Consider the following 22,758-nt stretch of genomic DNA (forward strand, 5'->3'; position numbering starts at 1 on the left):
AGTATAAGAGGTATAGTTCCCTCACTTCTTCTGAATCCTCTGAGGAAGGCACAATATTTTTATATTCAACGATAACTACTAAAACCATATTACCCTTCATAAAATGAAATCAAAATTTTCTTGGGTAGAAAATTTATCTCAGTTATGAAATACTCCCTCCGGTCCTAAATATAAGCAAATTTGACTTTTTAGGTTCATTCAATTAATGATGTATGTGGTTCATAATATGGACCACATACATCATTAATTGAATGAACCTAAAAAGTTAAATTTGCTTATATTTAGGACCGGAGGGAGTATATAATTATAATCAGCCGCTAGTGTTAAAAATATCACCACTAAAATATCACTTTACATGTATATAATATACAAATTAAATGAAAAATTAACTATCATAATTCAAACTCAACCTAGAACCCATCCTCCTTTGTGAATCTATAATCCCAATACAACCTTCAAAGGCAACTTTGACTGGAAATTAAGGGACATTCTGCCGTAATGCAAATGCAAGTGTGCTTAATAACTTCTCATTATCCTGAAGAATTTCCAATGATGGATAAAACAGTTAATATTAAGAAATGTTAACAATTTAATTTAACATATAATAAAGCTGCTATATATCTTACCTTCCCAAACGGGACAGCTCAGGTTCTGCCAGTAGCATATCTTGCAATGGTTTTACATCTATTCTTTGATTATCAGAGCTATATGAATTGAGAAAAGTGTGAACAATAGTTTAGTTGATGAAAATTGAGAAAATGAATTGTGTCCATCTGTGTTTGTATGTCAATACATAAATGGAGTCTGCGTCTTCTACAAATAATTTACAGAAATAAATGTTTACATCTTGTTCATTGCATTGCAAGTGCCAAGACAAATTAAGAGCTTGTAACATGTTTAAGTTAGGTTTAAGGGAAATGCTAACTAGTGCCGATTGTAGCTCCCACATAGATTATTTGACATTCAGCACATTTTTAAACAAAATCAAAGAGTGGATAAACAACTTAATTTGCAACATATTGCAAAAGAGCTTATAACGATAAGCACTTATGTATAAGCTATTTCTATAACAAAAGATAAAGTAAAGTTCAATAATTAATCCAAATTATTGACAGTAGTTTGGTTTTAGGTTGTTTGTGCATGTATGGAGAAGACCCAAAAAAAAAAAAACAGTGGTAAGAAGACTAAAATATTGGCAACAGAAGGAGACTAAAATATATAGAGGTGAATGTTATTATCAATGAAATCAAATCATAAGTATATAACAAGACATTATGGGATCATTTAATGCGTTGGTTGTTATTATTGTTGTTAATCATCATCATTTTTTATGTTATAGATAACCAGAAAAGGGGAAAATCATAGTATTTCACCTAAATACCATCTCAACCTTGGTTATGTAAATACTGTCCGTCGATGCAAACATAATTAAATTACAAGCAAATATCATCAACTCATCATAAATGAAATGCATGACTTTGAACATCTAAGTAAGTAGAAAATAGGCAACAGATTCGACAAAAAAGATATAAACCTTACCCGTATATATGATCCATTGAAAGTAGTTTGTGGCGAAGTTTGTAGTCATTCCCAACATATGTAACAATTAGGCAACCGGCATCTGGGTGGGGCCAGCTTCTTGAGGTGGGGAACCGAAGTATAAAAGTACCACGTTCTTGAAATCCTCCTGGACCTTGAAGTGAAGCTTCTGCCTCCTCCTTGGTGATGAATCCTTCAATCCATTTAGGTGACATGGAATTCCAGATAGCATTTACCCAGTCCCTGGATATTACACACGCTACAGGGTACAACCAGCACCATAACTTCTCAAAGTTCTCTAGTGATAGATACTCTTGACATCCCGCAATGCTTCTTAGAATCTCAAGGTCCTGCAACCATTACTAAAATAATGAACTTTTTGCAGGCTATTTTTCTGTGATTCTGATACACCCAAAGATCAATCTAACTTGTATTTTATTTCTTTCAGTTTACACTTTATATACTCTTCTGATTAGAGAAAACATTAATTTAATCATGAAAGTAGAAATTGGCAATGTTTTCTCAATATATCGGTTAATACCCGATCACATAAGCCTCAAACTACTTTTTGTTTATAGCCTTTTACCATGTTAATAACCATACATGATAGTATCTATGTGATTTAATGCCAATTACAAAACCCAAGTTATAAACAATTAAATGTGTACCAACTTATTTAAATTTATGATACGTCCTCTGTCTCATATTCTATGTCTCGTTTGGAATGTGCACACTTCTTAAGAAAATGATTACTTATACAAATTTCCAATGAAAAATAATATGTTAGACACTAATATATCCTTGTACTTCATTTATTATTTGCCCACTATATACTTACAACTACTTTAATAAATAAGGATAGCATTGGTAAAAAAAGTAATGAATGTTGTATTGATATTACAAAATGACAAATAGTTTGAGACAAAAAAAAATATTCCAAATGAGACACATAGTATGAGACAGAGGGAGTAATAGTTTTCCTTAAAAGAAACAACAAAGAAATCGGACCTGATGAGAGAGAGATCTTGACCCACAAGAAGCAATCTTCATGAATTGCTCTTCAACCTCATACACTGCGCTCTTCCAAGGAATGGGGTGGTTGTTTGGAGACATTGCCAGCCAAAGATTAGTTCCATCTTCTATCAATCTCTTGGAAATTAATATTTGGTTTCTGATTTAAAAAAAGCCAGTAATTAAAGAGAAAACATGCTGGGTAATTCCAATAAACGCGGTTAATTATATGAATGAAACTGGAAGAAATTAGTGTTTCTTGTTATACTGCAAAATAATGACAGAAGGATGTGAAAGGTGCAGAAGCATATTCATGCATAATACTCAAATAAGAATTTCCCCTCTCACCAAGCCTCTCTCCGAGACAGTGCCCTGATCGTTACGCCTTTCGTGCGGGTCTGAACTTACCCGGCAAGGAATTTAAGTTTATTTATGATAAGGTCTGAACTTTGAAAAAGTGTTCGCTAGTGGAAGGCATCCCTCACCTTACAAGCCAGTTTATTGAGATTCAAATTCAAAGATGGTATCAGTGCCTGCCTAAGATATGTCGTGTCACCCATTATAGGGAAGCTCGGGTGACACCCAAAATTTTCAAACCTAGACATGGGACATGGTGTTAAGAGTGCCACATTGGATGTGATATGACCTGAAAAGTGTTTAAAGGAGGGAGACATCTACCACCTTACAAGTCGGTGTTATAGAGTTGAATTAAGCCAAACCGAAATTCTAATATGGCATCATGGCTTATTCGAGATATGCTGTCGCCTATCATCGGGTCACAATCCAAATGCTAAATCTTGGACGTGAGGCAGAGTGATAAGACTGTCTCATTGGATGTGACATGGCATGAAAGGAGTCATCCATACACCTCGCAAGCAGGTTTTATGATGTTGATTTAAGCCAAACCCAAATTGTAAGAATCTGCGAGAACATTCTACTTGAATTTAGGTTTAGTGCATTATAGCATTCACAGAGGTCTGTGGTGTTGCATTTTTCAATAGTAGCAGTTGTATTTGCTATTGTGGCCAGGATTGTGAAAAATCACGATCATTGCAGGGCTATTCTTCAAATGGCCAAAACCCAATATATACCCCCGTGTTGTGTTATTCGTGGAACCTATCTTTTGTAGCTTCTTCCGGACATGGCTTCCTAAAAGTAACACGAGGTTTCTGTTGATCTAGTACAGGCACAACCCATTCAACAGCTGGGATAGCTGTGAATCATCCTGCAATGGGATGAGCTTGGACCAGTCTGCAGTTGGAATAATCAAAGGGTTACAATGATTTTCTGAATCCTTTTGTTTTTTGCATCCGTAGGGTATAATTAAGTATCAAACAAATACAGATAAAATTTAGGGGAAGAGGCAACCTAGGACAAGTAAGAGCAATTTTGAGGGAGAAAAACCTCTACTTGGCAGCATTAAGCATTGGAATACGGATCGGTGAGTCAAGAGAAGCCAAGCAAGGATAGAATTTAAACAAGGACATGCAAGCAATAGTTGTGCAACAAGTGACTAAAGGAAAGAAGCCTCTACGCACCACCATGTGAGTCTGTTGGTTCACATGAGTGAAATACCACAAGGGAAGAAAAAATGGTGTGAACATCCAGAAGAGTGTATTAACTTTGATTGTCCTGAGATTTAGGGGACTGGTAGTTCAGAGGAGAGCTATTCTAATGGTGGTGGTCTCACTAAACAAGTTGCAAAAAAATAACTGGTTGGTGGCAAATGGTGGCAACAGTGGCTGGAAAATGGTGCTAAACACACCGATAGAAAGAGACAATTGAGGAGTTCGAAAACCGGAGAAGAGTGACAACATAAAAATAAACAAATCATTGACAATGAAATTATTGTAGCAGAGTTTCAGAAGTTCAGGGATATCATAGTTAAGTTATATTGAAGAAAAGAGAAAAAACATAAAGACTTCTAGTATGATTGTAAGAGTCCCATATTGGATGAGATATGACAAAAAATGTGTATATAAGTGGCAGGCATCTCTCACCTTACAAGCTAGTTTTGTAGGGTTGAGTTATGATCAATCCAAAAATTAAGATGGCATCAGAGCCTATCTACGAACCATTGGAACCCGCTATTGGACCATTCAAGTCACGATCCAGAGGTATGTTAAAAGTCCCATATCGAATTAGATGAGATATGGCCTAAAAATGTGTTTACATGTAGAATGCATTCCTCCTCACGTTACAAACCAAATTTGTAGGGCTGAGTCAGGCCTAACCCTAATATCAAGAATGATTATGATTTGAATTGATAATTGATGATGATACAAATAACTTAGCACTTGAACTTAGTTATGCTAAAATTAGACTCCATAACCAACTCAAATAGGGAAACTAATAACAATAACAAATAAAATATATGGAACTAATCCTAAGAGATAAACTAAGATAGTTCGAGAGAGGAAACTGCTCTAAGAGATAACCTAATATACATACAGATAAGAAACTAATCTGACGAGATATTCTAGATAGGAACAAGATATCATAAGATATACTTGCATATCATCTAACAAAGATGTATAATTTAAAGAATCATTGTTGATTAACATATGATTTTTTCAGAACAACCTTTCTAGGAACTAGCAATTTTGTCCGACTATCATCCTCATTTGGCACTAACGCAATTAAATATAACTGCAAAAAGAAAAATCACCTACCTGTGGTGGGAACATCCTGAAAAGTGTGAAACATGATGAGCCAACTCTGAAATTTCTTTGTCTGAAGCAGAGATGGCAATTTCTTTAAGCATTTGAGATCTCTCAGCCAAGCCTGCCAGACAGTATTTGAAAATGGTCATATCCGATATTTGATATCTTCTACTTTCCATGCTATTTGAAGGTGAATTTCTCTCCCCTGTACTCTCTGATGATTCAGATGGAGAGACATCTGCTTCTTCAAAGTTAAGAGATCGGCCATCCAAGCTTTTTGGAAACCCATTCTCAACCTAATTTTATATAAGAAAAAAATATCATAAAGAAATAGTTAAAGGAAACATCTGAAAAGGTTTATAAAGCATGCAAGAATGTTGTTGAAATTTGGGGCCTAACTCATCCTTACAAAAGCGGCTTGTAAGGAGAGGAGTGCCTCCTCGTTATAAACTCTTATCAAGCGTCCTATCTAACCGTGTGGGACTAAATCGACCCCCTCAAAGACAAGCCAACATAAGGCAACTAGGGGCAGATCGCAATCAAGGTGGGATTACCAACAAATGTAAGTCAAAAAATGGCTCCATTTGGTAAAACAAAGCCATAAGCTAAGCTGATAGAAAAGCTAGCTTATAGCTGAAAAGCTAGTAGGTTGAATTTAAAGTGTTTGGTAAATTCAACTGTTGTAAATATAAAATGACATAAAAGTAAATAAATATTTAATTTGGAATGTATCAAATTTAAAAAATAAAAAATAAATGATTTGAGTTTCTTCCTCACTTCTTGCTCGTAATGGTTCAAGTCTTCAAGGACAAATTGTGCAGTACACATTGAAGTCACCCATTTTTAAAGATGTAATGGTTTTATATCTGTGACTCTTTTTAGGACAAATTGTTGTATGTGTAATGAAAAAGTCACTCATCTATTTCTCTAGCACCAATTGTAATAAAAAAAAACATATTGACATTAGAGTGCTACTATAAATTATCGTTGATGCTTCTAACTTTCTATGGTATAAATCAAACTACATATAATGCTTTTTTTTTTCTTGAGTGTTAGATTAGTTTTTTTCTCCTTCGTCCGGGTTTGAACCCAAGACCTCCAACTTCTTATCCCTTAGCTTAAACCAGTTGAGCTACCCAACCCCCCACTACATATAATGATTATTGACTTGAGAATGAAACAAAGATGATTATTGATTGTGCAGAACCAATACGGGGTGTGAAATTTCAATCTGTTTAGTTGGCTCAAATATGAACATTGGACTTGCCAGACATGCTCGATTTGATGTTCTTGGCTTTTTTTCTATTTAGGATATTTAAAAAATTAATAATTGGTAATTGATGATGCGTGCACTTTTTAATTCTTTTAACAAAAGGTTGACGAAGTATTAAAATTAAAATAATAAAGATAAAAATGTGAGAAAATGTAAAAAAAATATAAGCTATAAACTCAAACGATACTTGAAATTGCATCTCCAAAAATGCTATAAGCTGGTGAGAGAAGCTTGTTTGCCAAACGCATCTCATTTGATCAAACAAGCTTATAAGCTTTTCCAATAAGCTATAAACTAGCTTATTGACATTACTAAACAGAGCCAATGTTTAAGTTACACCACTTACATTAAAAATTTGTGCTATAGTTTAGAAATATGAGAATATCTACGTCAAATATTTTCTTCACAATATCATATTTTTAAACATGTTTAGTGCATGATATAAAACAAAGCATCCCAAGACATCTTCCTAAGCGCTTAAGCTTTCTAGCTAATTGGGCACTTAATACAATATCAAAGTGTGTCTAACCAAGGTTCCTTACTTTCCTAATAGTTAAATCTTTACACAAGGATTCAATTAGCATGTGATCCATAACTCGGCACGCATGAGAGGGCGGGTCTTAAAGAAAAAACCATTCATAGGTCTTCCCATAGGCTTAAGCTTATAGTATGATTTGTGACCAGAAATTTGGAAAGTAAAGCAAGTATTTCATAATTTATTGTATTTTAACTACTCTCCGAACTCTGTTCAGTGAGGTCCTCGATTGTCTGGAGAGAATTAGTTACAATCAGTATTCTAAAAATTCCAAACATTGCTAGTTAAAATTCCAGTACATTCAAGTTGAAAAAGCTTATGAATAATCAAAGCCTATCAAACACAAAATGAATGAAAAAAGCTGGTAGAAAATCGAGCATTCTAGTTGCCTCTGTAGTGATGATCGCACCACCCTGTAGTGAGTGGAGTACCGTGTTAAAAATAATATTCATAAAAGCAACAACCTACTGAGTAGGCCATCCATGCACATGCCAGGTTCCAATTTATGTTTTTTTAAATATAATTACGTATGTTTCTTTATGCTTGAGATAAAATAAGAATGCAAACGAAACAGGAAAGTACCTGATTAGCAGTCCATACATGAGAATTATTACATTCTACCCCAGATTGCTTTATGGTGGGGTTGGCCTTAACTGATACAGATATCTTGTCAAGTCCAACTCTAAACCTCTTCATCAGTGGGTTGGTTTTTTCTTCGTGGCCAGAATTCATACTTTCCAATGACACATCATCAATTGCTGAAGATTGCGACAAATTGAGTCTTTCAAGAGCATAAGTTGACTTTTTCCACACCAGCGTGGATAATTTTGTGTTACGGCTCCTGGAGATGCATCGAATCGGACGGGTGTTTGTCTGAAGGAAAGGATAATCTCCTAATTTTGGAACACAAAATCTGATGAGGAACAACCTGCTATCACACTTGGATGAAAGCTGGCAAAAGGAACAACGGTTACTGATGGAGCAAGAGAATAATGGAAAGAAATTACATTTACCAAAAATTTAGACCAAAATTTGAAATATAAAAATAAATAAAATAAACCAGGTCATTGTAATTTGTAAGTCAATTCCTCAACTTGTCTTGTACTAACCACCATGATACAGTTGTTCTAATATAGCGTATATCCAAGGGTCACCCGAAATAAGGTTCATTTGTGTGGACATGTGACACATTAACAGTTTTTAATATTCTAATCCAGACAAGGTGTTAGGATATTAAATATATGGAAATTAGGGTGGTTAAAGTAGTTATGAGTTGGTAGAGAAGTTAGTTAGTTTGTTATTTGGATTAGGGTATGTCTATAAATAGGAGAACAGAAAGGTTAGAGAGTATCTTTGAATATTTGTAATTGTTAATAGAGTATTCTCTATTGTGAAGCGGGAACCCTTGGAGGAGATATTATATCCTATTTCTTAATAAAAGTGTTGTTTCTTTGGAATTCAATTGTGGGTTCCGAACACAAGACTAATAGAGATGCTAGTGATACTGTGATAGGAGATCCAGTTTAGGGCATTGTGTACTTAATGGATGAAACCCATCTCGGGGAAGAGTAAAAAGAAATTTATTTTTGCTAGGTCAAGCTCGGTGGTCGATTATCATGCTTTGGGAAGCTAATACTATTTAAACTTGTCTAGCTGAAACACGTGCTTCAAGAATTGAAGTTCTTTGAGATACAAGTCCTATGGAACTTGATTGTGATAATCAATCGGCATTTGAACTCTCTTCAAATCTAATCTTTCATGTGAGGAATAAACACAAGTAGATTGTCATTTTATCCTAGAAACTAGAAAAGATCCCCCTCTGGCATCATCAAGACATCTTTAAGTTCCAAAGATCAACCCAGCAAACATTGTCATTAAATGATCATGGGGTCCTAGGATAACTTGCATATGTAATAAGCTAAATACTAATCATACATATGCTACAGCTTAAGGGGAAATGGATTGCAGCTTTATTTCTACGATTCTTTCCTGATTTCCTTTTTTAATCTTTGATATTAAAGTTTACATTGTTTTCTATCCCTAAATCTTTTGGATTCTTTGATTCAGTACATTGTGTGTATATAAGTGTTAAGAAACCCACATTGGATGAGATAAGGCCTGAACATACGTTTATAAGTGGGGGTTGTCCACGCCTTATAAGCCAGTTTTAAAAGGTTGAGTTAAGCCCAACCTAAATTTTAAGATGGTATCAGAGCCTATCCAAGATATGTTGGACCACCTGCTATCGCACCACTCGGGTCACACTCTAGATGTTGCGTCAGGGGTGTGTGTTAAGAGTCCCACGTTGGATGAGGTAAGACCTGGGCCTATGTTTATAAGTCGGGGTAGTCCTCACTTTATAAGCCGGTTTTGTAAGGCTGAGTGAGGCCCACCCGATTTCTAAGAATAAGTGTACTGATATCCACTTGGTCAGTGAATAATTATCAGATATTGTGGTATTATAAGTAGAACCAATGTTCATGCGGTATTTTTACCTGAGATATCCTGAGCTTAAATGATGCACGACCCAACAAAAATTTACTAGGCCTTTCACAAGAAGAAAATTCAATTCCATCATAGCTAGACAAAAGGGGTGCTTCGTCATCAGTTGTATTCTCGACTGGAGCCCCCGTGTCAGCATACACAAGTGAAGCAAAAACCTACAATAACCAGAAAAAGGTAACGTGAATATTAAAAATTCCAACTTCCTTTCAAGTAGAGAGCCTTAACTTGACAAGTATTAAACCAAGGAGGACTATAAACCTCATTCTCCATATCAACAGGCTGTCCAAATGCATCTGATAAAACAACGTCTAAAGAGACATTCCTGCGACAAGATGCCTGTGCCAAATTATGCAAAGGCAAAGTTTAAAACATAGCTTAAATGAGATGGCAAAGTTAACAGCACTTAGAACTCGACACAATTTTTGAAGTTCTGAGAAGTATAACCATAGTAAAGAACAGGGTGAAGGTTTATAGTTGCATTGCTAGAAGTCTAATCAGTATGTGACTACTAAGAACATTTCTAGAACTTCATCCAAAAAAAAAACAGAGAACATTTCTAGAACTACAATCAGTGAGTAACCCAATAAAGTGGCTCAACTTTTTAATCCCTTATATATAGGGTTAGACTATAAGCATTTCAAAATTGGCAAACATAAAGTGTATCACATATTTCCAAAATTAAACTCTGCCAACAGTGTAAAAAAGATGATTCCAAAAAAATGAAAGGTTTACCCTAGACCTTTTAGATCATGGTTCATAACAATAAAAAAGAAGACCTAAAATAGACTAACAGGGTGTTGTGTACAGAACATCTTTCTTACTTTACCACCAACAATGCCCCAAACACCATCACTTTCTTCTTCAACCTCAGATATGGATGATTCATCTATTGATAACTTCAGAGGAGGGTCCTGACAGAAGATAAAATATAGTGATCAACACAGGAATGAAGTATTGTGCTGATTCTAATAATCTAAGAGAACAAACAACCAAATGAGAAACTAACATAGAATTTCAAGAACCAAAATTACAATCAGATGCACAGAATCACCTTTAAATGATGATCTTTGATAGAAGAAACAGTATCGAATCCTTCATAATTGTACACGTAACCCTGCACACCACTACTGTCTCCACAAAGGTTGGCCAAATGTATTTCCTTCAAATTACTTGAATTGGATTCCTTATGTAATAAGGAAGACAGTGACTTTTCTCCTACAATCTCCCCATTAATGTGAAGCCGAATATAATTTGGACAAACCTGTAATAACAAAAGGAGATAGCCATCTCATATATTCCCATAAAAAATTTGAAAAGAAAAAAGGAATGGACTAATATCAACAAATAACAGCAAGAAATGTGCTCCATGAATTTACCAAAATGGTTTAGGTCAAACTTGGGTACATTGCAAGTCAATTTTCTTTCTCTTTTCATTTTAATTACTCTTGCATATTTGAAATCTAGAAAGGAAATATGAAAAATCACACCACAGAAAAGAATAAAAATGCATTATGGTCTATGTCTTATATTATACTACCTCCATCCCTATTTATAAGCACCTTTTAAAATATTCAAATATATTAAGAAATGTAGGTAGTATACTTAATGTGTCGATTTTGTGTATCAATGTTCCTAAGATACCCTTTTGCATACGAATGTGTTTAACTTCAACTTTTCATCTTCCAAGACACTAAGTAAGTAGTATTAATTATGGGTATTTTCAGAAAAAATTATAATATATGCGTCTAGTGATTTGAAATGGGGAATATAGTTAAGGACAATATTATTTTCAGATGCGGCTTATTATTAAGGACAGAGATAGTAATAAACAATATCTATAGGAGCAGAGTGCAAATGACATTTTAGTGAAGTGAAAGCCATAAACAAAGAAACATATAAAAAATAGCACAAGCTAATCCTCAAGTGGTCATATAAGATACCTCACATCCAACATGAACCCATTTTTCCAAAGGAAACTCAAAATCAACAGTAACATGTGGAACTTCTGTCCAAGGACCCATGCAAGTAACAGGAGCTTCTTCATGTAAGTAAAGAACTGGCAAAACATTGATTCTCTTATTATTGTTGATAACGAGAAAAGGAGCACTTTCGGAAATGTCAGAGTGAATCTGCAAACCCAATTAATTTATTTAGCAAGCTGCATTTTCAATAATAAAACAAAGAATAAAAACAGAATAATACCACAAAAGGGAACATAATGATAAAGTATTGCAGGTAAAAAGTTGGATCTACAAATTTTCAACCATAGGTATCCAAGTAAACCACAATGCTAAATTGGTATACTCAGATATCCAAAGCCTTTTCTGGGCTTGCACTAGAGAAATGGCATCAAGTGGTGGATTCGAGTTATTTTCGCAGCCTCGATCACATAATGTTAGCATCATAGATAGAAATATAATAGCAAAGGTCCAATCTAAATTCTAAAACACGTATTATGTTCAGAGAAATGAAAACATAAAAAATAACAATAGTATCTATGGAATACACAAAAACATGCAAACAGAAAAAGGGGTGAAAAACAACACCACTATTGCGAACCCAAAAAAATCAGCTAAATTAATCCTATTAAATCTCTAAACATAAAAATTCATAATAACTCGGAAGAATTGCACACAGAATAGTTTGATTACAAACTAAAAGTATCAGATATACTTTTCTTCAAAAAAAAAAAAGTATCAGATATACTAAACTATGATTATGATAAGCATTCCGACACTTCAAGAACACTCCCTTAAAATCTAGCTATAATGGAGAAGACGCAGCCCACTTAAATACTCCACCGAACATCCCATAACACTTATAATACCCAAGTCTCTATCATAGCACTATCCTGAGAGCCGACATCTCATCAGCTGCACTCTACGACGCTTTACTCGGTCTTTCTGTGCCGCCAGCAACCATGTCTGATACTAAATGATAAGTATCGAAACACTTGGGGATTTCTCCCTTTAAAAGCTAGGTATCAATGGAGAAGAATCAAGCCACTTAAATACTCCATCGAGCATCTCATACTACTTGTTGTGAAAATCGGGAATCTCATAATACCCAACTCTAAATCAGAATAAGAAAACTTGAGAACTATGTATGAATGGAAACAACCGCCCGCACAATACATACTTAATAAAATGAATTTTTCCCTAAAACAAAATAGTTGTTTGGTGCCTCTATAAAAAATAATAATGTAGATATTAAAAAAGTGAAGAAATTGATACTAATTTAAAAAATTATTTGCAAGTTTCTTCTGGCTATGTCAAAATGTACAGCTTGAGGAGTCGGAAAAACAAAGGTAACAAATTGATCATTATAAATTTGAAACCCTTTAACCAAGTGAAAAGACAAATCCAGGGAAACCGTTATTCTAAAAAGAAGCGAAAAAAACAATGAAAGAGAAAAATGATTAACCTGATGAAGAATGGTGGTAGGGAATGTGGTTGATTTAGTGAGATAAATCCAAAAGCAGAAAGAGAAAGTTCCATCATATTCAACAAAATCCAAACATAAATCCTTCAGCTTACAGTACCCTTCGTTTCTTCTCATTTCATCATTACCCATCACTGTGTCAAGTTGAAACCAAACCAAAATCGGTGAATTGTGTGACTTTGTGTTGACGGTTTTGTTTTGTTTTGTACTGTTTGTTTGTTAAGAGTAACGGTTTGGTTCAGAGTGCCTCCCTCCCTCCTTGTTTGCGCTGAAACCGGACGGAACACGCGTAGGTTGAAAACTTTTAATATATTTTGCAACAATTGTAAAAAAAAAAAAAATCAAAATAATAATAAGAGTCTTGTTAACGAGTGTCTGAGCCATGAGAATTTGAAAGAACTGTCATATTTTACTACCGTATGAATAATAAATATGGGAAAATATAATATACTCATATACGGGCCGGCTTGATAGGTCTGATAGGCTTTTTTTATAAGCCTAAGCTTAGCTCATTTAAATTAATAGGCTTTTTAAAAAGCTCATGTCTGACCTATTTATTAAACGAGTTAGGTCGAGCCAGACTTTTAGTAGGACGGGTCATACAAGCGGCCCGGCCTATTCCCACCTCTAATTCAAAGTTTGAATGACCAGGGGCGTAGCCCTTCATATAGGAGGGGTAGCCTTGGCTACCCCAAATAATAAATATTGAGCTACCCCAAACAAGTTTAGTTGCAAAAATTAGCAGTGATCAACAATCAACTTCTTGTCATGATCAACAACAAGCAAGAAAGAGTAATCGCGTCAGTGTACAACCACTAATGTTGAATTAGGATTTGTAGCCAACAACGCAAGCAATCGTGTTCAAGATAGTCCCAAACAATATTAGAGAACCCAAACCCAATCAGTTGCAAGAATCGAACATATTTGTCGCATTGAGAACGACGGCTTAATAAAACAAAATATGGAACTACTAAGACTACCAAGAACCAACAACACTCGCGAACACACATCTAGAAACAACAACAATCGTGCGGCCAATGATTGAGCCAAACTTGAAACAAAATCGAGATCTTGGATCTTGAATGGATCCAGAGCAAACATCGACGCATAAAGTTTGATTTTGTATGAAAGTGTTCATGTGTCTTTACACATTACTCAACTATATGGATCAATGACAATTATGTTGTATTATGGTGCCATTGAACATATTGAAATATAGCCACAATATGGATTTACTTCTAAGCAATAAAACCTGGATTCACGATCATCAATGCATAACCTATGGATTACGAACACGTACTTTTCAAAACAGTTTTTAAATTTCAAATATATTTGAATGTCTTTGACTTTGAATTTAAAAATTGAATATTTTTGTGATTTCTTCTAATCCAATTGAAAACTTTAAAAGATTATATTCTACTATGATACTCCCTCCGGTCCTTATTATAAGAAAAAGTTGACTTTTTAGGTTTATAGAATAATTAATGTATCTTACTGCATCACTTGCACAATGAACCAAAAAAATTGATTGTTTCTTATAATAAGAACCGGAGGGAGTATGATTCATGGACTTTGATATGGATGATCTAGTATGCTAACCTAAGCTCTATTAACAAGAAATTTGATGGTGTGTTAATCTGCTTAGTGACGTTGCAGGATAATGTCAAGAGTATGATTGAGAAGATTATTGAATATACTTTGATATGGATTATTACAAGGTCTCTACACAACTAGTATCAATACTGCAAGTTTTTCAATTATCTCCGGCATAATATTTTCTCGAATTTTCTTTTGTTTCATCCTCTCTCTCTCTCTCTTCACATAATTGGACTGTTATACGTGTGACTGGTTGTAATCCAAAGGTCGGTTATATAAATCGATTTTTTGTGGTCATTCTACTTTGATTGTTTACATGTCATGTAAGAGTTGTTTGTTAACAAATTTTGCCTCATTTTGTTTTTCATCTTCTGGAACCAAGTCCAGTAGGCCTTGACATTCTTCCCGATACTATGGAATTTTTTTTAAATATAACTCATCAAAAATTATTAGTAAAACATTGATCATTTAATAACATGGTATGATGGGTTAAATGGTGTTTACCCTATGCAATTTCGGTAAGTTCTGGGTTATCTATTGTATAAACAAAAATTGGATTCCAACCTTCTAATTTGAAGATTCTTTGGTTTTGAGTTTTGAATCTTCGTGAATTTTGATCGTACACAGTGGATTATATGGCATGAGATAAACCAAAATTCGCTCAAATTACAAGGAACAAAAATACTTTAAATTTTAAAATTTGATGTCATGAAAGTCCAAAACTAAAGAATCTTTAAATTACAAAGTTAGACTCTAAAAGTTCCTTTTTACCGGAGGCAAACTAAAACTCGCACAAATGACAGAGTAAACATCATTTAACTCAGGTATGATTGATGATGCCAATGCAAGGGATTTAATTAATAACATGATTGAACACTTTCAACCATTTGGAACAAGAGTCATGATACCACAGCACGTGGACAACAACACCAGAGTCAAGAGATGTGTTGTTAGTTATAGCACCGTCATTCCAGCAAAATGTAAGGGCCTAAGAGGGCTTCAGCAGGATGGATTACCAAAGTAGGTTTCAAAGCAAATCAATCAAATAACAACTTTTAATAAATTAACATTATATTATAACTTTAGAAATAAATAACAATAATATTAAGATTCCTTAAAAAAAATATTAAGATAACAACACCAATTCTTTTTCCACTAAAAAAAGAAAAAAGAAAAAAACACCAACTCTTTTTATATCATTATGAGGCTCTATAATGACCATCACATGGAGGAGGTTAAACCCTTCCACAAGAAGATTTGCAATATGGACCTGCAAAACCTTCAAGTCTTCACCATTAGTGACATCTTCAACAGCGTCACCAGCCCAAACTACGACAGTGCCTCCCTAACCAACCTCAATTTTGTGCATCAATCGGTCATGAGGCACATCAAAGCCTCCATCCAAACACCTCCATCATTGTCAAGACAATCAATGTAACAAGTAGACTCATAAGTGAAACAAAGGTAATCAAGCAAGTATTTCAGCTATCTGTAGCCTCAGCACCATAACCTAATCGGATAATGCATTGTAAAAAAATTGATCACGTGAGACTTTAGTGAGAGAACACAAAGTAAAATGACGAAGGGAGGAGATGACATTGTTTTGGTGATAAAGAAAGAAGGATGAGGGGTTGAAAAAAATTGAAAGATGGGAGCTTAAAGGGGAAGTGTTTTCTAACATGTAAAAATATACTTTTCCTCCAAAACTTGGTTTGATCTGAAGAGATAATCCAATTAGCTTTGCATTACTTTGAAAATGTTTACACTGAACTTTACATCAAACATAAACCAATTCAATTAAAGGTAAATTCCAAATTAATAATCTTTACAAATCCAAATCATTTTAAACCACGTTTGACAAATGTTCACCATGGCATATACCGAGACCCTTTCAATATCCATGGTTAGATTCATGTTATTTCTCCTCTTTTGGTTTTTAAGAATAGAAAACTAGAATGTAACTAAAATGAGTATTATCAAAAACAACTTACAAACTTATATTAAACAGGCTACTTCAAAAGCTTAAACAACGTTGGGTAATGGGCTACACAAATACTTCAAACTTCATTATATAAGATATTGTACAGTAATCAACAAGTTTTCACATTTTATAAAAATTTGGATACACTATCAGCACGAGACAGTTTCATTCTTCAAGTAAGAAAAACAGAAAAAAAAGTATACAATATACTGATCAATTTACAGATTTTGTCGGTTACCATTTTAATATTAAACCATCTGCTTCTGAGTGACACATATTTGACTATCTTACTTCCTTGGTTTGAGCTTAAGGGAAGCACTGCAGAAATTCCAAAACAAACAAACTTTTAGACAAATGTGAGCGTATACAGGTGCAAAAGAAACCCAATTCAACAAGTGATTCTTTACCTGTTGATACAGTAACGTTTTCCTGTGGGTGGAGGGCCATCATCAAAAATGTGTCCGAGATGAGCATCACAAACAGCACAGAGAACTTCTTGGCGGGGCATGAATATAATTGACAAATCTAGCTTTGATTTCACATTTTTACCAATTGGCTGGTAATAAGATGGCCAACCAGTTCCACTATTAAACTTGGTAGATGATCTGGAAAACACAAGAGAAGTTAATAAGTTCAAGATGATTCGGGCCATATATATTTGATTAAATAAATACCACAATATCAGGTACTTAGTACTTACTCAAACAAAGTACAAGCGAATAGGTGTATCATACATACATGCATACAAAAAGTACTTACTCAAATAAGGGTGTGTCACAACATATGCAATGGTAAGTCCCTTCAGTTTTGGTATTCCAGTACTCTCTAAAATGAATTAAAAAAACGGTTAAATACAACAAATAGTAGCACATAATTATTGAAATGCTATCACAAAATCTAACCAGCAATCATACCACAATATCACTAATATATCACTTTAGAGTACCAACATGGTACAAAAGTAAACTTTAGGCACAAGATATGGTAAACTTTAGAGTACCTGAATCATATATGGACACCAAGTATTAAAGCCAAGTGCACACGAAACTGACTCAGCATTGTGTATCAAGATTTTTATATTGGGTCTAACTCGTCCTTACAAAACCGACTTGGAAGAATTGAAAGGCGACAGGTGCCTCTCTTTATAAACTTTTTTCAATACCTTTCCTCTTTTAAATATAGAACTTGGGTTTCTTTTCAATAAAGTGAAACATTCAGAACATCACAAGACTTTTATACAATACTTTATGCAACTGAAATCCTTATATCTTTCATTTCAGGTATTAACCACAAGCGAAATACAATGAACAACATTTGAATGTGACATCTTCAACTAATTATGTAATAATTGTTAGCGGCCAACACTCGGGTGGGATTTAGTCCCACATCAGATAGATAGGATTCTTGAGAATAGTTTATAAAGAGGAGGCAATCCTCACCGTACAAGCCGGTTTTGTAGGGATGAGTTCGGCCTCGATATTCGTTACATGGTATCAGAGCCTATCGGGTCCATCATGGGGCTTGCATCTCCACGCTTTAGGCCCATTGGGTTGGGCTAAAGCGTGAGGGGGTGTGTTAGCGGCCAACACTCGGATGGGATTTAGTCCCACATCGGATAGATGTGAGGGGGTGTGTTAGCGGGGGGCTTGCATCTCCACGCTTCAGGCCCATTGGGCTGGGCTAAAGCGTGAGGGGGTGTGTTAGCAGCCAACACTCGGATGGGATTTAGTCCCACATCGGATAGATGTGAGGGGGTGTGTTAGCGGGGGGCTTGCATCTCCACGCTTCAGGCCCATTGGGCTGGGCTAAAGCGTGAGGGGGTGTGTTAGCGGCCAACACTCGGATGGGATTTAGTCCCACATCGGATAGATGATAGATAGGATTCTTGAGAATAGTTTATAAATCATCGGGTCCATCGTGGAGCTTGCATCTCCACGCTTCAGGCCCATTGGGCTGGGCTAAAGCGTGAGGGGGTGTGTTAGCGGCCAACACTCGGATGGGATTTAGTCCCACATCGGATAGATGATAGATAGGATTCTTGAGAATAGTTTATAAATCATCGGGTCCATCGTGGGGCTTGCATCTCCACGCTTCAGGCCCATTGGGCTGGGCTAAAGCGTGAGGGTGTGTGTTAGCGGCCAACACTCGGATGGGATTTAGTTCCACATCGGATAGATAGGATTCTTGAGAATAGTTTATAAAGAGGAGGCAATCCTCACGGGCTGGGCTAAAGCGCGAGGGGGTGTGTTAGCGGCCAACACTCGGATGGGATTTAGTCCCACATCGGATAGATAGGATTCTTGAGAATAGTTTATAAAGAGGAGGCAATCCTCACCGTACAAGCCGGTTTTGTAGGGATGAGTTCGGCCTCGGTATGATGCCCATTGGTCAATGGTGAGAGCTAGAAAACTGTTATAAACCAGAAGTAGCTACTACTCCATTTGTGAACACTGAACACACGTTATAAACCAGAAGTAGCTACTACTCCATTTGTGAACACTGAACACAACACTCCATTTGTGAACACTGAACACAACACAACTGCAACCAGAAGTAGCTACTACTCAAACTGTGTGAACACAACTGCAATCAATGAGGTGCATTCAAACTTCCATCTTTTAAATGCGGCATCAACTAAATGATATGTTTTCTTCCATCTTTTAAATGCGGCATCAACTAAATGATATGTTTTCAACAAGTGCATAAAATTCTTTAACCAGCTATGCAGCGCCATGTCCTTTAATGTAAAATAAATTTGGTGAACTGGATTAACATAATCGATAAATTTTAATTAAATAGGCCTAAAAATGAAGGAAAGTTAGTAGTTGAGAGTAACAAGCAAGTCAAAATGTGAACACTGAACACAACTGTGTGAACACAACTGCAATAAACCAGAAGTAGCTACTACTCCATTTGTGAACACAACTGTGTGAACACAACTGCAATCAATGAGGTGCATTCAAACTTCCATCTTTTAAATGCGGCATCAACTAAATGATATGTTTTCTTCCATCTTTTAAATGCGGCATCAACTAAATGATATGTTTTCAACAAGTGCATAAAATTCTTTAATGTTATAAACCAGAAGTAGCTACTACTCCATTTGTGAACACTGAACACAACTGTGTGAACACAACTGCAATAAACCAGAAGTAGCTACTACTCCATTTGTGAACACAACTGTGTGAACACAACTGCAATCAATGAGGTGCATTCAAACTTCCATCTTTTAAATGCGGCATCAACTAAATGATATGTTTTCTTCCATCTTTTAAATGCGGCATCAACTAAATGATATGTTTTCAACAAGTGCATAAAATTCTTTAACCAGCTATGCAGCGCCATGTCCTTTAATGTAAAATAAATTTGGTGAACTGGATTAACATAATCGATAAATTTTAATTAAATAGTGTGAACACAACTGCAATCAATGAGGTGCATTCAAACTTCCATCTTTTAAATGCGGCATCAACTAAATGATATGTTTTCTTCCATCTTTTAAATGCGGCATCAACTAAATGATATGTTTTCAACAAGTGCATAAAATTCTTTAACCAGCTATGCAGCGCCATGTCCTTTAATGTAAAATAAATTTGGTGAACTGGATTAACATAATCGATAAATTTTAATTAAATAGGCCTAAAAATGAAGGAAAGTTAGTAGTTGAGAGTAACAACGTAACAAGCAAGTCAAAAAGCCATGGTAACACAACTTCGGCACCAACACAGATAGACAACGGACATACCACCAAGGTCCGTAATAATTTGATAAAATAAGAATGATTGAAAGTATGTTCTTTGTCGTATGAGTGTCAGACACACGTGAACACAACTGCAATCAATGAGGTGCATTCAAACTTCCATCTTTTAAATGCGGCATCAACTAAATGATATGTTTTCAACAAGTGCATAAAATTCTTTAACCAGCTATGCAGCGCCATGTCCTTTAATGTAAAATAAATTTGGTGAACTGGATTAACATAATCGATAAATTTTAATTAAATAGGCCTAAAAATGAAGGAAAGTTAGTAGTTGAGAGTAACAAGCAAGTCAAAAAGCCATGGTAACACGACTTCGGCACCAACACAGACATAGACAACGGACATACCACCAAGGTCCGTAATAATTTGATAAAATAAGAATGATTGAAAGTATGTTCTTTGTCGTATGAGTGTCAGACACACCGAAATGTCGCTGCTACATAGCATTGAAAGAATCTTGAAAAAGAAGTTGCAAATGACATGCACGACTAGTAAACCCAAGCTTAAACTCACCCAGTGAAAGCTCTCTCAGTTCCCTTTTTCCGAGTAACATAAAATTGTTCATCTGTTAGCTGCTTCTTCCATTCTTCATCACTTAAAGATTTATAATCAACAGAACTAGATCCTGCAAAGCACAGACACCATCCCTATCAGAAGAAAAAAAAAAAATACAGACACTGTATGTGCCACTGCAGGTGTTTATCTCTATCTCTTTCTTACTTTTATCATCTACAATTTACACACATTTCAATAATACACAAAAACTAAATGACTCCGTATATTTTTTTTTCTTCTAAAAACAGCAAAAATATTATTAACTATTAATAATACACTAGACCAAGCACAGGAGATGCAAAGGACTACAAAAATGTCATACACCTTGCTACTACCATCACTGAAAATAGCATAGAGATGTCTCAAATAAAAACCAGCACCACCCCTCTACACGTTAAATGTATTTCGGTTTCAATACTTCTACTTCCCAACCAACTTTAAACAGCAAGCATTACATCACACCCCACGCCTATTAATTCCACTCCAGTCCGAAGACGGGAACACGCTTTTACATAAAATTGAGCTATATTTCTCTCCACCAACTTTATAACCAACATACAACTCTTCAGGTCCATGATGGTTAAGCCACCAATCTCAACATTGAGCCTTCAAGAGCCGCACTAATCAGCACAGATCCAGGTGATGACTTAACCTCAATAACCCTCCAAAACCCTCCACCAAAAGCAATTTGCCACTCCAAGTAAGCCCCTTCACCATCTCATGCGAAGCCATAGTTTGGGATAGCTTCCCACACTTCTGCAACAGATTTGGGATATCACATCAACGCCATCTGCTGCAAAGTACCTCCAGGTTTCCTGCTGCCCACCCTGCCAATACACACTACACGGCAAAACTTTCTTACTCGAACTCTTCAGACACAACATTAAGGGCTGTTTGTTTACTTCCAATTTCTCCTATTTTCATTTTCACTTCAGCTATTAAACTTAAGAGAATATAAATTTAACACTTCCCTCACCATTTTCTTGTACAATTTTGTGCAATTACTCTTCCTCCACTCCAAAAAGCCAGCAAATTGAATAATCAATTTCTAAATTTGTAAGAGCGGGTGGTCATACCCAAGAAACCCACAACCGCCTCGCAGAACCTTGAAAACAATGGTCATTCAAAGAACATTTGATCAAAACCTTTGTCAACATCACAACCCCCCATACACCTACAAGCAGAGTTATTAATGGCCCGCTCCTAATAATATTTTTTCGGGTGTTAAGTGTTAACCCTCCGGTTCCCAAGGAAATGGCTCTGGTAATCCTGAGTTCAACCGTTAAGTAAGTATAGCTGTTCGACCCACGATATTTTTTTCTTCTTCTAAACTTATCAATATAGATACCAGTTTGTTTCTATCAAAATATTAAGTATTAAGTTATGTTGAAATAGTCTATGAGCAAAACTAGATACTAAAGTAAATTGATTTCAGCAAAGAAAAGCAGAATAGAATAATGAATAACCTGATTGAATTTCTGTGGTGTTTGGGTTGTTGGAGTTACAAGAAGCTGAAGAACCCATTGCCTGGATTGAAGAAGAAAGTTTTGTTGTGGGTTTGGTATGCAATTGCAAACGTGATGGCCACAAGAAAAGTTTGGAATCAAATTTATGAATTTGGGTATTGGTAAGAATTTGCGCAGCAGCTGATAGGCTCGAACTATGAGATGCCATTCTTCGATTCTTAAATGAGGGGTTTCATCATAAAATAAAAATAAATAAAAACGTATTGTTGGAATGTTCGCGGTTTTATTTGGTGCCACGTAACTAAATATGAAACATGATTTCTTTTGATTAATCTTTTCTATCCAAATAAAGCCACGTAACTCTCTTTATAGTTTATATAGACTTCAAAAAAAAAAGAAGGCAATACTAGATATCCGAAGACACGGTAATCAA

The 22,758-nt window shown here is 35.4% G+C and overlaps 2 protein-coding genes across 3 annotated transcripts; both read right to left on the reverse strand.

The window, feature by feature from the left end:
- Positions 1 to 299: 299 nt before the first annotated feature.
- Positions 300 to 13,247, reverse strand: LOC146899120 (SH2 domain-containing protein A-like). 2 transcript variants are annotated; one of them, XM_085734857.1, is made up of 12 exons: positions 12,950 to 13,247; positions 11,467 to 11,655; positions 10,578 to 10,787; positions 10,348 to 10,437; positions 9,785 to 9,862; positions 9,517 to 9,681; positions 7,622 to 7,972; positions 5,223 to 5,509; positions 2,548 to 2,710; positions 1,540 to 1,889; positions 627 to 704; positions 300 to 535 (listed from the first exon to the last, which is right to left on the reverse strand). In XM_085734857.1, exons 1-12 carry the CDS (start codon positions 13,097 to 13,099, stop codon positions 517 to 519), a joined length of 2,130 nt encoding a protein of 709 aa, XP_085590983.1. In that variant the 5' UTR covers positions 13,100 to 13,247; the 3' UTR covers positions 300 to 516. The 2 variants fall into 2 exon arrangements, with proteins under 2 accessions (XP_085590983.1, XP_085590982.1); XM_085734856.1 differs by having other exon boundaries at positions 7,604 to 7,972.
- Positions 13,248 to 16,606: 3,359 nt separating this feature from the next.
- Positions 16,607 to 22,564, reverse strand: MSRB1 (methionine sulfoxide reductase B 1). Its single transcript, XM_085734859.1, has 5 exons — positions 22,326 to 22,564; positions 20,818 to 20,929; positions 17,304 to 17,369; positions 16,952 to 17,149; positions 16,607 to 16,862 (listed from the first exon to the last, which is right to left on the reverse strand). Exons 1-5 carry the CDS (start codon positions 22,531 to 22,533, stop codon positions 16,832 to 16,834), a joined length of 615 nt encoding a protein of 204 aa, XP_085590985.1. The 5' UTR covers positions 22,534 to 22,564; the 3' UTR covers positions 16,607 to 16,831.
- Positions 22,565 to 22,758: the final 194 nt, after the last annotated feature.

Source organism: Medicago sativa, chromosome 8 (assembly GCF_051527215.1).
Source record: "Medicago sativa cultivar Bolivia chromosome 8, Bolivia_mono, whole genome shotgun sequence".
In the NCBI taxonomy this organism is placed as follows: Eukaryota; Viridiplantae; Streptophyta; class Magnoliopsida; order Fabales; family Fabaceae; genus Medicago; species Medicago sativa.